The 17,445-nt window shown below is 37.5% G+C and overlaps 1 protein-coding gene across 1 annotated transcript in view; it reads right to left on the bottom strand.

Moving 5' to 3' along the window:
- The window catches only part of plppr5a (phospholipid phosphatase related 5a), a 44,991-nt gene extending 30,597 nt beyond the window's left edge, over positions 1-14,394 (bottom strand). Inside the window, exon 1 of the mRNA XM_067453947.1 lies at positions 14,179-14,394. Within this exon, the coding sequence (XP_067310048.1) occupies positions 14,179-14,382 (204 nt within the window). The 5' untranslated portion in view covers positions 14,383-14,394. The remainder of the gene's footprint in view (positions 1-14,178) is intronic.
- Positions 14,395-17,445: the final 3,051 nt, after the last annotated feature.

The following is a 17,445-nucleotide window of genomic DNA, read 5'->3' as shown; positions in this document are numbered from 1 at the left end:
GATCGTTAGCCTTCATTGGGACGATTTGGGCGGCCTTACAAAATGGTGACCAGCCTCCGTGATGTTGCAACTCTCTTACGAGCAACGTCTTTTCAGCGAAGTATTCGATTTTAAAATCAACAAGAGGTTTGCACTTCTCTTTCTTCAGCTGTTCTGGTAAGTAAAATTCTTTTTGCCTTTTTAGAAATGCTTAGGGAAAAACAGACGCATCCCATATAGACACATGTATAGAATGGGTCGGAATACCCAATGTTAGACCGGAACCGCAATCCGGTGGGGTTTAAGAATTTAGATACAATCACATATCAGGGACATGATAGCGACAGCGCAGTAGAGGAATTGAAACTCGTGTTATGGATTTTAAAATATTTCTTTGTCGGCGTAGACCTACAACAACTAAACCTAAATTGGAAAAACATCTTCCAAACTATTTCCTGAGACTCGATAAACATTTGTAAATTAGAGCGTTTTTAAAATCAGCTAAATGCTTTCTCCGTTGTTTTATTAGCTGCAACAAACTAGCAACACACGATGAGAACGAGCAAACAATAGAATTAAAAATCTAAGTTTGTAAACAATTGGAAGGCATTTGTGATTTGATAAATACGCACGTTGATGCATTTGTTTATGAAAAACAAAGTTGGGAAAAACAGGCTGATGCATATGCAACATGTAAAAATGAAGAGAACTTTTTGTTTGATCAAAATTGGCTACAGCTATTATTGCTACACAGCTATATTACTCGTGGTTACAAATGATTAAGAGGTGGTACGATTCAAATCTAAGATTGATACACAGAATGATAGTGATGTTGTTACTGTATTTTTGTTAAGAAACCTCATGATGTTTCTGAGTGGCTCAGCGAGCCCACGGGGCGTACCACGCCCACTCGGAGAACAAAGACTTTCTCTCTATGTTCAATGGGAGCGTTTAGCCAAATAAGTAACACCTAAATCTATCACATTTTGTAAATTCAGTTAAAATTGCCACTGTGCTGCCAAGCAGATTAGTCTGTAAATAGACTAAATCAAGCAAAAAGGCATTTGTAATCTAAAAAGGGATACAACGAATGTGCTTGCATCAGTCTTGAACCAGTCTTTCATATTCAAATGTATTGGTATGAAAATAAAATCCGAAACCTCACTCAAAACAGAATTCGAGCAGGAATTTGACTGCACTCAGCATGTGCTGCTAGTTCATTGGATGTTAACAGCAACAGAGTCGCTCATTGAACTTAAGCCTGACTGTTGTCGTGCAATCAATGTACATGCCAGCCAGTTGTGACTGCAGGGCCGAATCAAAATCATTATCTTTAAGACACTTTGATAAATATGTTGTTGCGTTCGATTTAATTTTGATTTACTCTGAAATTATTGATTTTAGTGCATTAGGATGTATTGTTACCGCAAATCTGTCAGGTTAGTAACGGACTGGAGTTCAGTTTTTGGGTGGAGCTTTGAGGCACGCCGACTGAGATTTTAGAGTTCCGCCTAACGCTTGGTATTAGTTCGTATGCATTTTCAAATTTGTAATTGTTCTAAACACGTGCGCATTGAACACACGATAGTTGTTTGTGTTAATAAAAACACCTAGGCTATTTAAGTTTATTCTTTAAAACACAAGATTGCTTTACTGTAAGTGTATGAAACACTTAGGATAAAGGTTGTAGATGCTATATGCATTCTAGACCATGTATCTTGAGAAAAACTGAATAAATGTGGTTCTTTGTTGAATTTGTTTGTCTCCCAGGTGGAGCATAGGATTGCCATGTGGCTACAGTGTTATTCAATTGCATTAACCATGAAAATGCTATAACGTATGTTGTGTTAATAACTCAGTGGATCATGTACATCCATGACACCACAAGACTACGCTCAGGTTAGTAACACGGACTAGAACACAGTTTTTCGGTGGAGCATAAAAGCACACCAGGCTGATGTTTTAGAGCTCCGACTAACACATTGGCGTTCAGATACGTAGACTTGGACTGCGGGTTGAAAGACTAAAGACGTCTTCCGTTTAGAACAATAACAAATTGTTAGACCAATCTAAATAGGGCAACCCTAATTCCTGATTGTTGTAATATTGCTCTAAATTACGTAGACGTGGAAAACCACGGCATGATTATAGAAAGTCACCATTAGAGATAGTAAGTTGGTCACTTGAATCTGTGGTGATGGTCATGGGCCTCTGATTGAAAGCAGTTTGCATTAATTACGAGAATTCAAACCCAAGGGGACTGAACAAAAATATCTTGGAATGATCAACGTGTAGCACGGGCGTCCAAGATATCAGTCGTATGGCCTCTACTGACGACCAAGACTGACGAGTTTGTGAATACTCATGTTATCGGAATCTTGGTTTACTGACTATAACGCAATATAAAAGATTTAACCTCTGTCTACTTGACCAAGACTGATAAGTTTGTGATTATGGGCCCGCATACTGGAAAGTGCGAAGACCCTGTGACTCTAAGAACCTAATGAATGATTTCAATAAAGTAAAGAGTTAAGCAGAATAATCAGACGTTTATTCATATTTGTAAAGTATTAGAAATAATTAAAACGTTTACATTATTGAGTCAGATGAAATATTGAGGTAATGCAAAAAGAAATGAATTGGATTTTAATCTTGTGTTGCATTGGGTTAATTCCCAGTGCCAAAAGGGAGGGGTTGTGCTGTTATCTTTTGCCTTTACAAGAACACAGCTATATGTGTGGCACTGATAATAGCAAACCAATTCACCCTTCACCACAGAAGTACCTCAATTTTTTTACAGGTCACAGAGACCTCAAATAATCAAATGTGTGTGCGACACCGTAAAACAAAAATTCAAAGCAGACAACACCAAAACAGGTGAATCAATTTCTGCCCACAGATCTGACTGTAAGGAGAGCAACTGGAAATAAAGCCATGGGAACCAACCCATCAGAATTCATGACAATATGAGCGATAAAAGCTCTGATTAATTCAGAAAAATTCTCCAGCAGAACTGGGGTCTCTAATGCTCACAGCAGACTGTGAAGGCTCGACTGTAAGAACAGTTTTAAGGTGTCACACACTTTACTAAAACAACAGCAACAATTCAGACCTGGCCGATGAAACTCTGTTTCATGTGACAGCTAGGATGAAAATTGCATCAGGCATAATAGTGCCATTCAAATAAGTCCAAACCTGACTGTGAAGCTGTTGATAATGTCAGAATTAACTGTGATTCTCTGCATTATTTTTGTCTCAGGTTTACAACTGCAATTCCTTGTAGGATGGACACCAAGATGGGGCTAACACCCCCATCAGAGCCAAAACAATGGAATTGTCAGAGCAACTTGAAATGATGGAGATGGGTGCGAATACACTTGATGGGGCCATTCACACCTCACAAACTGTATACATGACCTCCCAGTGTAGCACTGGAACTAAATTTTGCAACACAGATTGTTATTGATAAGACTCCACCCATCTCCCAAAAACAAACACAGAACACAGAACACACACCTCCTTCACTACACCCTCATATCACCTGAAACAGATCAAATCTATCCAGGCTAAACACTACACATCATAGATGACAAAGATGGCATAGAGTCCAAAAGTGTTACTTCACTAAAGATCTATTGTCAGTCTTTTCACACCAACAAATCCAAATAGCTTCACACACACAGGACAGTAGAGTTGATCCCATGATGACAGTCTATTAAAGACACACATAGCAAACGCTATTCACTACATCCTACCAACTCATAGGACTGCTCACTCACTCACACTCACACACACACACACACACACACACACACACACACACACACACACACACACACACACACACACACACACACACACACACACACGCACACACACACACACACACACACATACACACACACACACACACACACACACACACACACACACACACACACACACACACACACACACACACACACACACACACACTGTGACAAGGAATACACAATCTCCATTATTGTATGACTAAACATATTTAGATCTGCCTTAATTGCATTGGAAGATTCCTGAACACACACAGTGGTTATTATATATATATGTATATCTTCATAATTGTGATTGAATATTGAATATTATTGATGATGTTATTATTATATGCATATCATCTATTTAAATATATAAACTGCACTGACTTTTTGCTACATTTCCTTAGGTAATCCAGACCAAGAATATTTAAATTCCGCTATCACTTTATCCCAGTGATAGTGAAGAATTAGGTGATTAAATACCACCCCACCAATTATGACCTTGAAAAACACTTGAGAGAAGGTGTACCAATCGCACTGCTGACATGAACCCACATTGTTTTTTCTTTTATGTTTTCTTGCATTATATGTTCTTATGCATTTCTCTACGGTTTTAAGTTCATCAGTGTTCAGTCGTTAAGTGGACATTAAGACTCTTTTCAGGTGTCAACTACGGAGAAGCCTTCCACCTATTGAAATCTACCCAGTGAACCACACCATTGGAGGTGTGAGGATTACACAAGGAGAGTCAGATTATCGGGAAGGTGCAGAAGCAGAAGCTTCCCCATGAAGAAGTGACACGTTAACTGAACATTCACCAAGGTCCGAGACTGACTCTATGAATATGCTGTGCTGGACTACAGGTAGAACACCTGAACACATTCACCCACCAGCTGAAACTCAAGCTACACAAACCTGGCGAGACGGTGTCCTGCAGGTGAACAAAGAGCCTTCCGAAGGGCTCTGCAGCTGCTAAGACAATTTCTTCATCTCAAGGATTGAACCAACGTCTAACCAACGTCTAACAGTGATCCCATAGGACCACCAGAGTTTGACCCATTGGGATCAAGAGGTGGAACTGTAAGACTGAAAAAAACAGTATATGCCGAAATGTCTGAATGAAGAACAAAGACTCTCTGAGAAAATAATGAAATTAACATCTGAACTGTCCCTCACACACCACTGGAGACGCAAGTCTCACCTCACTATCAGCTAATCTACATCTTTCCCTATTGACTCCCTCTCCCCCAATTCATTCCCTCTCTCATGCTGAGATCACTGAAAATACACCCCAGAATCTCTATATTACAATGTCAATCCACACGATCGAGTATCATATGTGTTTGATATCGTTTGAAATGTCTCAGTGCGACTGGTACAAATATCTCAACTCCACAGAAGTTAACCAAAAGATAATCAATGTTTTAAGGGTTTAAAGATATCTTTCTTTGGTGTATGGTGGGTGTGGCTTTCAGCCATTTGGCCTCTCTTCTAATCAGGTCTATAGGACCTGATCAATGCAAATTCCTATTGTTAACTGGTGTTTCCATTTGAAAGAGTTTCAAATGGTTCTGGGTATCTGGTTTTGGGTATTTAAGGAAATGTTGCAAAGAGCTCAGGGCTTGACACTTTAAACCGGTCAGCCCGTAATGCTGGATATCTCAAGATAGCCAGCATTATGTAGTTTTCAGAAGTCAGGTATACATTTCATTCTTTACTTCAGAGTATTTGATGTTATATATGGATTACCTTTGAATTGACTATGTAATTGGCTTTATACATTTACCTGACTGTTAAATAAATTGTTACGCTTTGATTGATTCTGACTTGCTCTGGAATTATTCAGGTTGGGTATAATTTCAACAAAGGGTTAAACGGAATAATTAAATGTGTACTTAAACTATTAAAAATGAATGACCAAATAACCAATTGGCATTCTAACCTAAATTCTAAATTATCATTAAATGGAGTCAGATAACGAGGAATTGGAATAAAATCCCCTTTTCCCCGCTGAAAAGACGAACGCGCAACGAACTTCACCCGCCGATCGTTAGCCTTCATTGGGACGATTTGGGCGGCCTTACAGGTGCATGGTTTCATGAACATTAAGAAAATAAATAATGTTTTGGAGGCAAAACAATTATAGACAGATACATATTTTCAGATCTGTTAGGTGTTCTAATAATTTTTGCCACCATGTATATTCTAAAAATGATAAAAATCCAAAAACAAATAACCCTAAAAGAAAGATTTTTTAAATTCAAAATTTTTCACAGTATAAATGTATCTGCATCATACATGAAAATACTACCTATATATTAAAGCTACACTGTGTAACTTTTTTTGTTTATTCTTAGCTAAAATCACTTAGTTCTTTCAAAAATATATGTGCTCATTAATGTATATTTACTTCTTTCAAGTAATAATGCATTCTCGTAATTTTATAATATACCATTGAAAATGCATAAGTGTTAGGGGTTCGGATGGCGGTCGCCATGTTGCTCCTCCATCTTGAAAGTACATTTGCCAAAGAGGGACATACCCGTAAATTCAAGCTTTGCTTTTCGCGTTTTTACACTCGATGGCACCGTGTCGCATGTGAAGAGGAGGATTGCTTGAGGCTGCTATATGATGAAGGAGGATCACTCTTAAGCCCCTTTCACACTGCACGTCGGACCCGCAATATTCCCGGAACATTGCCGGGTCGCCTTCTGTGTGAAAGCAACCACGTCCCGGAATTGATTACCGAATTCGACCCGGGTCGGGGACCTAGTAACATTGCGGGATATGTATCAGAGTCGCCAAGGAAGCGGAAAAGAGAATTAAGACGGCAACGCGACAGGCAAATCAACAAGACAAAATAAATATTGGAGTGGCCTTTCCAAGATAAAGAGCTCATGAGGAGCAACGATTTTAAAAAGAACGCCAATGTTGCCTGCTTTCTTCTCGACAGGTAATATTAATTCAGCCTATTTGTGTATATTGGAAGTTTTATTGTTGCTTGGCTAATTATATCATGGTGTTCTGTGCATAACACTAGAACGACGTCTAGGATAGTTTTCCTCGCGTCAATGATGAAAAAGTAATGTTTACCTTATAACATAAATCTGTGTTCTATGACGGATAACATGAGATTAATATTTAAATTGCATTATAATTTGTTTGCCTTACGCTAGTGATGTCATATAATATAAATAATAACGATGGCACTGATCAAAAAAGTTCCTTTACTAAGATTAGCTTGCATTCGTCTGGAACCTGATAGCTGATGTTAGCAATAAAATGGTAAAAAATAACAAAAACGTAAAACTATTATTCATTTTACATATATTAATTTGATCATAGATCATTTGGCAAATTAAATAACTGCAAATTATAATAGTTTTCAAAAGTAACCTCATCACTTGCAACACTCACCGAAGAGGTCGAACTGGAAGCCATGACTAAATCGGCCACCGTAGGAGTTGAAACGAAATCGAAATTGAGAGGAGCAGAAACTATTATTCACTGGATGGTCATATACCTTTTCACCACTAGATGGGGGAAAATATCACACAGTGTAGCTTTAAGATGATCTTCATATTTGAGAGTTCTCATTTGTAATCCATCCTAATATATTATTTGCATCTTTGCATACTTTAGGTCACAATTATAATGCATTTATCATAGTTTCTTGTTTCCAAATTATTTGAGGAGGCAGTGGGAAGTGATGGAATCATAATCTGGTTCAAACCAAATAAGCTTTGGAAAGTGTTTAAAATAAGTTTGGTGGTCATTTTTAAAATTAGAAAGAGTAGTGTGAGTAGATTAGCCTGACAAGCCAGACCCACATCAAGATGTTTGGTCTGGAAACTCACCATTGACAGGGCTCAATCCGAGGGCCGGGATAAACGGTTCTCTTTCAAACTCCCTCTGCACGTGATTGGATAGCGCTACAACCAACCAGAGCAACGTGAAGTGGAGCTTGTTGATAGATTAAACATTCTCTGTATCTGGTCGGCAAAACTTGGAACACGTCTTCCCTTTTTAAGAATGACTTCAGGGCTGTTCTTTGTTCTTTTCTCAGAGAAAACTTTAACTCCAAGTATTCCAGAGTTGCGGTTTGAAAGCTGATTTGAAAGACCGCTGTTCTACAGCCTCTTTGTTTACTAGCAGCACGCAAGCGCTACTCTGCCGCCATTTTGTTAAGCCCCGCCCACCGACTCTAGATTGGCCTGACCAGAGTTTGGTTTTTACAGCTCAGAACTGTATTGAGAGTTGCTAGACGATACTCGCAGCAGATTAGATTTGCTGCCGCTAGGGTGCGTCTAGATTTCTAGGCTATGAGTAGATGCCTATTAGTTAAAACCCTCTGTCAGGCAGGTTTTTGCCATTTAAAACTTGAAAGTTACAAAGGTTAGCATATATAAACTGCTACATCAACTGCTCAAGAGATGTTTGTTTGTTTGGTTTCAGAGCGCTTATTCATGCTGACCTGCTATAAAGCCACCATATTTTTTGCTGTGCGTTGTGCCATAGCAAGCAACTGTTGTTAAGTGCTTCTCTAAATACAGAGGCTAGCTTAGTTTGGCCAAAAGTGATGTCATCAATTAATCATCCTTATGTCGTTCCAAATTCATATGATGGTTTCCTTTTATCAAACACAAAAAGAGAAATTTAGAAGAATGCTGGTAATTTTGTCCATCCAGTTATTAAATATGAGCTTTCAAGCTTCGAAAGGACACAAACGCACCATAAATGTATCATAAAGAAGCTATTTATGTGATAAACAAACCTAAATCTATGAAATCCAATTTCCACCACATAAGATAAAGATAAACATAAATATGACATAAAAAGTCAAAATTAAGAAGTAAGAAATTTTGACAAAGTAATAATTGACACAGGTCAAAATGATGACAAAACTCAATATTATGAGATAAAAAGTATAAGCATAAAAATGTTTGTCATATTTACATCTTATCTTATTATTATGACAGTACGTCATCATTTAAATCGTTAATCTCAGAATAATAACAGCTCACTGGACAGGAAGATTGTAACAACTTTTTTTCCCCTTTACACAAAGCTATATGAATTCAGAAAGAGTTGTAATACAGCATTTACTACTTTTATGTTAATTTTGAATTTGATACTTAAAAGCTCCAGTCAGCATTAATTATAATTTCATGGCTAAATGATTTAAAGTATTCCACAGAACAAAATGACACAGTTTGAAAAAACATGAGGATAAGTACTGCTGCATAAAAGTTTCAGATAATGTTATCTTATCAGTTTTCTTGTCAGAAATTGCCACGTTCATCATGTCAGCAATATTTGGGACTAACACTGTATAAGCCTTGAACTTTTAAAACCCGTCGGGCTGATAGCTGACCTTTACTGTCCACCGCAGAGCACGCTTGAGACCAGATCGAAGTTTTCACTCCACACTTGGCTCAAAAATTATGCTTTTAGCAAATGGGTCATAATAATAGTTATTTGGGGGTGAATTATGGCCTTAATATAAGGCCATGCAGAATGTTTTCAGATCGATTGAGCAAATCCATTGGAATTCTTATGAGAGATGAGAGCAGGGAGGCTCTGTAGTGATCCTGGTGCTCTTTAATTGATCCTCGGAGCTGCCAATATCTTGCTCATCATAAATTCTCTTTTAATATACTGTAGGCCCACAGAGCTAGAGTCTATAGAGCCAAAAAATGACTCTCAATGACAGATTTTAAAGGGGGGGTGAAATGCTGTTTCATGCATACTGAGCTTTTTACACTGTTAAAGACTTGGATTCCCATCCTAAACATAGACAAAGTTTCAAAAACTAATGTTGGACGTTTGATGGAGTATTTCTGTGTTAAAAATACTCTTTCGGTTTCTCATAAGTTTCGGCGAGTTTTTTTCGAGTATGGGTCTACTTGACGTTAATAGATCGGAAGGTCCTTGTATGGGCCGTATGGGCTCTTCTCCCAGTAGGGTGCGCGCGCGCGTGACTAGAGCGAGAGAGGAAATGCACGCCGTAAACAGTCTCTCAGGTGCAGATCCAGTCGTCCGTGAACACTTATGTGGCGCGCCGCGCTCCACTTTATTCCTATGGGTGACGTCGAGCGACTTCAACACTTCAGCACAGCATTCCGGGAAGGCAGCGCTGCATTTGAACCGATTTGAACGCAGAAATGACGGGAAGCTTCACAACATCGTTTCAGTCGTGTCTCAAAGTGGATTTACACGCCACTGCAGTCACAGGACTTTACCAAATCATACCAAAGAAGTGTGTTTTTGACGGAGCGGTCCCAGCGATAAAGGTTCGGTCCTGCTTAGGAAGCAGTCAGTGAGTAAAACTGCTTCAAATGTCTCTGCTATTGGCTACCGTCGCATGAGTAAACATCAGTAAACGACACGATCGCGTGCTTCGTCATTCAAATGCGCTAACGGTTACTCCATTGTTGTTCTGTATAACGTTACACTAGTCTGATGTGCAAAACCGTTTTGCTTGCTACTTCTAAGGTCTAGTCGCATACAATAGTCCATAAACCAAATCATGTCCTCATAAACTGCGAGTAAAGACACACAAATGTTGACAGGCCACTAAATACAGTACATACCACAGAGACGGACGTCCTGATGTTGCCGTTTCTCCTGTTCAATTTATTTCTGCCTCAGATTTGATTCTGGATCATATCTGTATTAGCTGAGATAGCGATGGGTTTCTCCACGCTTGAGGACGTCACCGCTTTGCGCGCTTGTCATTCTTTAGCTCCGCCCACACGATACGCCTCCAGCCGCTCGGTTTTTTCCGGAAAGACTCGGTACAGCCTATATTTCTTTTATAAATATAATAAAACTAAAGACTTTTCGGAGATATGAAGGATGCAATACTACTCTATAGGTACTCAAGATTGACATGAGATTGACTGAAACTGAGTGTTTCACCCCCCCTTGGCCATTACAACATAGCAAACATTAAGCAATGGCAATGCAGCTTCTCAACTTACTGATCTCTTTCATATTTCAATAGTTTCTACAAGACAATAAGATTAAAGGGGTGGTCAAACAGGATTTCACGTGTCTAACTTTAGCTAGTGTGTAATTTTGCTGTTTGAGCATAAACAACATCTGCAAAGTTACAACACTCAAAGTTTAAAGGAAAGGGAGATTTTTGATTTTAAAGAAATCAATTTCTAAGGACTACAGCAAACGGCCTGTTGGGAACTACAACCTTTTCCTCCAGACTTGCTGACATCAGCAGCTCCAATATTTACATAAACCCCTCCTCTGAGAATATTAAATAATGGGGGGGGGGGGGGGGGGGTATTGCTGTGGAGAAGAGTAGGCTGAAGTGTGCTAGGCGGTTAGCGAATCACAACACAGCTGGGCCAGCTAAACAATCTGAGCCAATTGCGTATTTTTAGGGACTGGTTTCATAAAACCAGGAAACTATAAGAACGTATTTACAAGGACAAACAGAGCAGTGTACAATATAATAATGTATGAATTTTATTTTTATTTTTTAAACGAAGCATGAACACATGCTATAGTGCACCCCGCAAACACAATCAAGCCTTCGAAAGAATGTGTTTTACAACCCCTTTAAATGAAGACTGTGGCATGATCTGCTTTATTTTATAATGTTTATAATGTTGTTATAATGTTTATATATTTTACATCAAAAAAAATTCATGATTTAGAAATAAAAGGCATTCTCTTAGCCTGGCTCCGCCCTTCAACGTACATCCGCTCAATTTTCATTTTCCTTCAGTCCTTCATCTGGGACTGCTGTGTATTCTTAGGTTTTCTCCGAACAATTTTTTACCAGTCCAATCAGCAAATCGAGGGAGTGGCTGAGAATGAATATGTTGATGTTGTGCGCTAGTTTGAGTTGTAGTTCAGTAATGGCGGCGGAGAAAGATGTGAGCGAAACCATTCATTCCGTTGTGGCACCGCTGCCGAATATCCAGAAGTTAAAGCCCGAACAATAAGCTGCGGTTTGTTGGTGGCCCTCCTCCCCAACAGGGTGAATTCGGGAAAAGTTAGATTTTCCAGCTTAGTACTGAAGGAGTTGGCTGAAGCCCTATTTGGACGGTAATTGTTTCTCGTGGGGGTCATAAGGTATTGCCATCATTTAAGTTTTTGTTTTGGCAAACAAAAGCAGTAGGTAGCACAAAAAACGCACAAACAAGGTCGTGTGGTGATGTAATAGCTGTCCAAATCCACATCTCTGAGTTTTCAAGAATATATCACTTCAAAATTCACTGTTTATTATCCTTTTTGACCACTGCAGAACCATTTTAAAAAGGTTTAAAAATGAAAGAAAAGAATATATTTGTTTTGTTTACTGTAAGTTTTAATGTAAAATGTTTTTGATTTTAACATAGGCTATAACAAAGGTCTATGTTTAAATGTTTTGCCACTTGCAAAGTATACAAATATAAAGTATAAAGTAATGAATTTAATAAAATGTTTAAATGTAATGTGTTTAAAGTAATAATGATTTTTTTTTTATATATATATGGATAAAAATAATGGATTTTAAATAAAAAATTATTCATAAATGTTGTGTTTGTGGTACAGACTACTGATGGAGTATGTGTGAAACAGGCGTAATGCTGACAAGCCATGTTCAGTACCAAAAAAATTATGGATTTGAAATAAAAAATGAATAAATGTTGTGTTTGTGGTATACAACCGCAGATCAGTTGTGCACTGCAAACGCGGCATATGTGAAAGCACACATCGCATCGCATACACAGCTCAACACGCACTGCATGTGGACTGCAGACGGAGTATGTGTGAAACAGGCGTAACTCACTTAAGTGTGTTGCACTGTACCTGTCAGATCCAATCTAGAAGGCACAGCATTGTTTTTTAATTTCAGGCTCTCTGCAAATTCAATGCAGCTACTGTTTTTTCACAATCTGGCACTGTACAGCATTTTGCACTCTTCAAAGGCATGTTTATCACTCGTTCCAGTGTTAGCGTCGCGTCTTTTATTTATTTACCTACTACTACTTGTCGAATCAGTGGGCGGGGCTACAGAACTTTAGGGTTTGTGATGTCACTAAACCTGGAAGAAGCTCGCTGATGTCTCTACCAGCCTTTTATTATTTGAATGTCCAAATTTCATATCCACAAATGTAAATTTTCCGGTTAAAAAAAACATGTTTTATAGCATTTAAAAATTAATTGAAATATTATATTGAATCTATATTACCCTCGAAGAAAAAAAAAAGCTAAAAGAAAAAAAAAAGCTATTCGAATTTTGCAAGCATGTACACTTTTTAATGTATTCCTATAATTTTCTTATATCCCCCCTAGCATTCCAAATGTCTATACTGTTATTGTAATTGGATTGTATTTCTGTTCTGTTGTGTTTATCTGTTAATCTTCCAAAGTAAAAAAAAAAATGTCCCTACCAGCCATTTGTTGTAGCCCTTAAAAAAATTGATTTATGTAAAAGAAAATCTCCCTTTGCATTGAACTTTGAGCGTCGTAACTTTGCAGATGTTGTTTATGCTCAAACAGCAACATTAACTAAATTTAGAAAAGTGAAATCATAATCAAGCACCCCTTTTAGTAATCTAGTGTTAGCTCTGGAGTTTATGAAGAGATCTCAACAATGCAAGTTAAAGATTTAAAACTCAAATTAAAGCTCAATTCAACATCAGATTTCATTATAAAAAATCTCATTCTTCAAATACCAACTTCTCTAAACTATACAGTGAATTTAATTTGCCATTTAATAAATATCAACAAATGTTTTTTGTATATCTTGTTTTTTTATGGTAATATTGTGAATACTATTGCAATTTAAAATAACAGTTTCCTTTTTTAATATATTTAAAAATGTTATTTATTCTTGAGATGATTGTATGTAGACTCAATGTAGACTTTTTGCAGCCATTACTCCAGTGTCAAATAATACTTCAGAAATCATTCTAATATGATGATTTGATGATCAAGAGAGATGTATTATTAGCAATGTTGAGATCAGTTAAACTGCTTAATATTTTTTTGGAAACTGACACATTTTGATTTTTTAGTAGGTTATTCAATTAATAAAAGCATTTATATAGACTACATGTCTTGACATTATAACTTGTAATAATCTAATGAATCCTTGATTAATAAAATTATTAATTAATTTTCTTTTGCTGACCCCAAATTTTATACACTGACCCACCATGAAAGGTGCAAACATACACTGTTAGACTGTATTCAGAAACCACAATGGATCATTCATTTTCAACATAATATGCATAATGTGTTACACTGATTAATGTGTATGTTAATATAATATGTTATACTTACTTTGTAGGCAGACTGACTATGAGACTCTATCCAACAGGACATTTGAACTATCTCTACCAATCAAAAACTGATCATGAACTGCTGGTTTAAACTCCTTTCAACACACACTCACCACAAGTGCAGGGACCCCTGCGACCACCGCGTACAGGACAGCTGGTGGGATCGCGCCGGACTCCTCTGCTCCGAGATAGGGCTTCGTATACGCGTTATCATGACAGAAAAATCCCTGGATATGCACGTTGAAAGTATCAGTGTACTCAAAGTAGTATGCCAGCATGACAGTACCTGCCATGATCACCATCTGAAAGTAAAGCATTGCCGATAAGGGTCAAACAGATCCTGGTAAATGAATGTTTTTCGGCTTCGTCTCCTGGTCCTACGATAGCATTTGCATGATTTCTTCTTAATCCATTATCACTCCTCCTAATAAATCCACCAGAAATAGTAGCGCATTGTGTCACGGACAGTCCGAGCGCTCAGCGCTGTAAGTGCGTTGTAGTCTGTGAGAATGATTTCAATTGGGTAGAGCTCGCGCAGGCTGGGGGCAGCTGCACGCGCTAGCCGAGCCACTTGCATTTTTTTTGAGTGATGGGACGCCTATAAAATAAAAAAATGCACGTCTTGAACTGTGTTATCTTAAGTTATTATAGATGATCGAATCCTTCATGCAATATGACTACAAATATTTCATAGTTGGAGTCTCATTTTGCTGTGGCTCATTAGCATAAGGACTTGCGAAGCAATTAAGTCTTAGCTCTTCATTAACAATATGGTCAAATAGGAAGGCCAGCTTACAGTTGCAAAGTCTCTAAAGATAAATACGGAAATAATGCATGAACATTACATTTACCATTCTGCAACCATTGTTGATAAATCAATCAAACACAATTAACTGACAATAGGCTTTAGGATATTTCATGTGCATGTCCTGGTGCCTAAGAATGGAGGAAAGTATGGGCTTCGATGTATTTCTGAAGACTTATGAGGAACTGTGCGCTGCTGCCCTCTTGTGAATGTATGTTAGACTTTGAAAATGATTGATCAGTTTCACTTTTTATAAATGACATAAAAAATAAAATAAAATTCAATCTACGTGTTAAAAAATGTAATGGTTATTGTGCCTATGAAAGGTAGACTAAAGTTTTGTTTGTGCAGCTGGCTGCCTTATTCCTCCATAATACCAGAGCTTGTTTCAGGGTTCTGTTGACATCTACTGGTCTGGATGCAGTTGTATAGCGAATTTGTTTGTTTTTCTTTTTCTCTGGTCTGTTAATTAATACTGATTTTTCTTTTTTTCACGTTGTTTCAACAAGGTTTTCTTTATCACTGCGGCAATTATAACCTACACTTTTGTGTTTGATTTGCTTGTTTTGTTTAGATTGTAGCCCATATATTTAAATTGACCACTTGCAGTGTTACATAAAGTAAAGGTAGCATATTTATCAGGGCCATGGACTAAAGGTAAGTAGGCCTAACTATATGGGAATCTGTCCAGTTTTAAATCGGACGTTCGGGTTTGAAATAGGCCATCATGTCGGCACAGCATACATCGTTTCTGTTGTAGCATATACCTTTCAGCATCCATTGAATATTCACTCATTGAATATTTAAACGTTTAAAATGTTTTTAAAAATCTTGAGACAGCGACACCTAGTGACCTATATAGATAAAGATAACATTTTCTTTATATATCTTTCTTTTTTCGTTATAGTAATTTTTTAGATCAGTTCTTCCAAAACTTTTGTCATTGAAATCTTACATAAAAGACCCCCCTTCTCCTCAGGATTATTTAATAACTAATTAAACCAAACTAAATATAAAAGTCCTTCACTCTCTTTTGAATCATTATAATTCAATATAATGTTATTGTTTCTATTTAATAGTGTTTAATTTTTTTATATTGAAGTATTTTATTCTTTATAAACTACATTGTATGCCTTTAGCAACGCTGGGTGTAAAAACCCCACACATACTGGATTTGGGGCAGAGAATCTTGAGTAGATCTAACACAGATTAAACAAATTAGTTCAAACAAATTAACTTTTAAGAGTATTTAGAACTTTATTTTTCTTTTCAGATCTCAAAACTGACACATTTTAAATCCTTCGAACTGTTTAAATAGTTTTGAGCTTTATGAACTTGTTTCTTAATTTAGACTAATTTACGTTTAACCAAAACTGGACTGGGATTTCTATTTCCCAGCATGCTTTGCCATGATACTCAAAAGGGACAGTAAATGCCAAAATTAAGTGTGATTTAATGTTAATTGTGCAAGATTAACATTAAGTGGGCGATTTAGTAGTGTTTAATGTTTTGTTATGCTATTGTTAAAACCCCTTGACTCGAGGAGAATAAACATTAATGGAGGGGCCATACGTAATCCAATTTGCAAAATAATAAGCGTTAATCAAGAAGATAAACATAACTACAAGTAAGGATTAAAATAACGCAAGTTATAAAACATATCAACCCTTGGACTGGAGAGGATGAGTGAGCCAACAGGATGTCCAAGCTAGCAGGACCGCAGAGATCACGCTCCTAGCCTTTTGTCCCAACACATTATATTCCCGACTTGTCAATTTGACTTCTTATAAGCAGCATGGTAAGTCACCATCAATTCTCCACACCTGTGTCACTGTAGCCTGACAACAAGCCAGACCAACATCAAGATGTTTGGTCTGGAAACTCACCATTGACAGGTGCTGCGTCCCAATTCGCCTACTTATACTATGTCCTAAAAGTATGTACTCTTTTTGTGAAGAAAAAGTGCATACTTTTGAGTGTGTTGCAGAAAATTATGCAAGCTTCAGGACATATACTACTTCCCCATCTTTAACGGACTCTGACGCTTAGTTACGTGCATCCCATAACCGTTTAACTGCCCTGTCAATCATCATCAGATTCGTCACAGGTAAAATCCTTCACATTCAGATTAATCTCCTACCGTATAGGAGAGAAATGTAGCCGCTCGTTGATCTGCCATTTGTGGGTCTTTAATGCAGAGACTCCCCTCATGTGTTTGCAGTTTAAATATAATGATGCATTTAAAAGTTAATGGCCAAACGTGTCATTAAAAAAGTTCATAATGCTACTGAAGATGAAATATAATGTGGACAACACTGAATAAATATATTTTTGTCAGGTTAAATGCTGATAGTTGGTCACTCAAACCCCTTTATCTAAACTTCTCTACTTAACCGCTGGACTCGCATATCCGCCATGTTTGTAGCTCTACCTTGCAATGGGTTGTGGGCAATATCAGCCGTTAGAGTGCACATCGATCCGTACTTCGAAATCGGACCGGAAATAGTAAACCATCCGGGTATCTTTGGAATACTCTTTTCAACATACTATGATTTGGGACATACTAATTCTATTT

Source organism: Pseudorasbora parva, chromosome 9 (assembly GCF_024679245.1).
Source record: "Pseudorasbora parva isolate DD20220531a chromosome 9, ASM2467924v1, whole genome shotgun sequence".
Taxonomy (NCBI): domain Eukaryota; kingdom Metazoa; phylum Chordata; class Actinopteri; order Cypriniformes; family Gobionidae; genus Pseudorasbora; species Pseudorasbora parva.
This window is presented reverse-complemented; position numbering and strand designations above follow the sequence as displayed.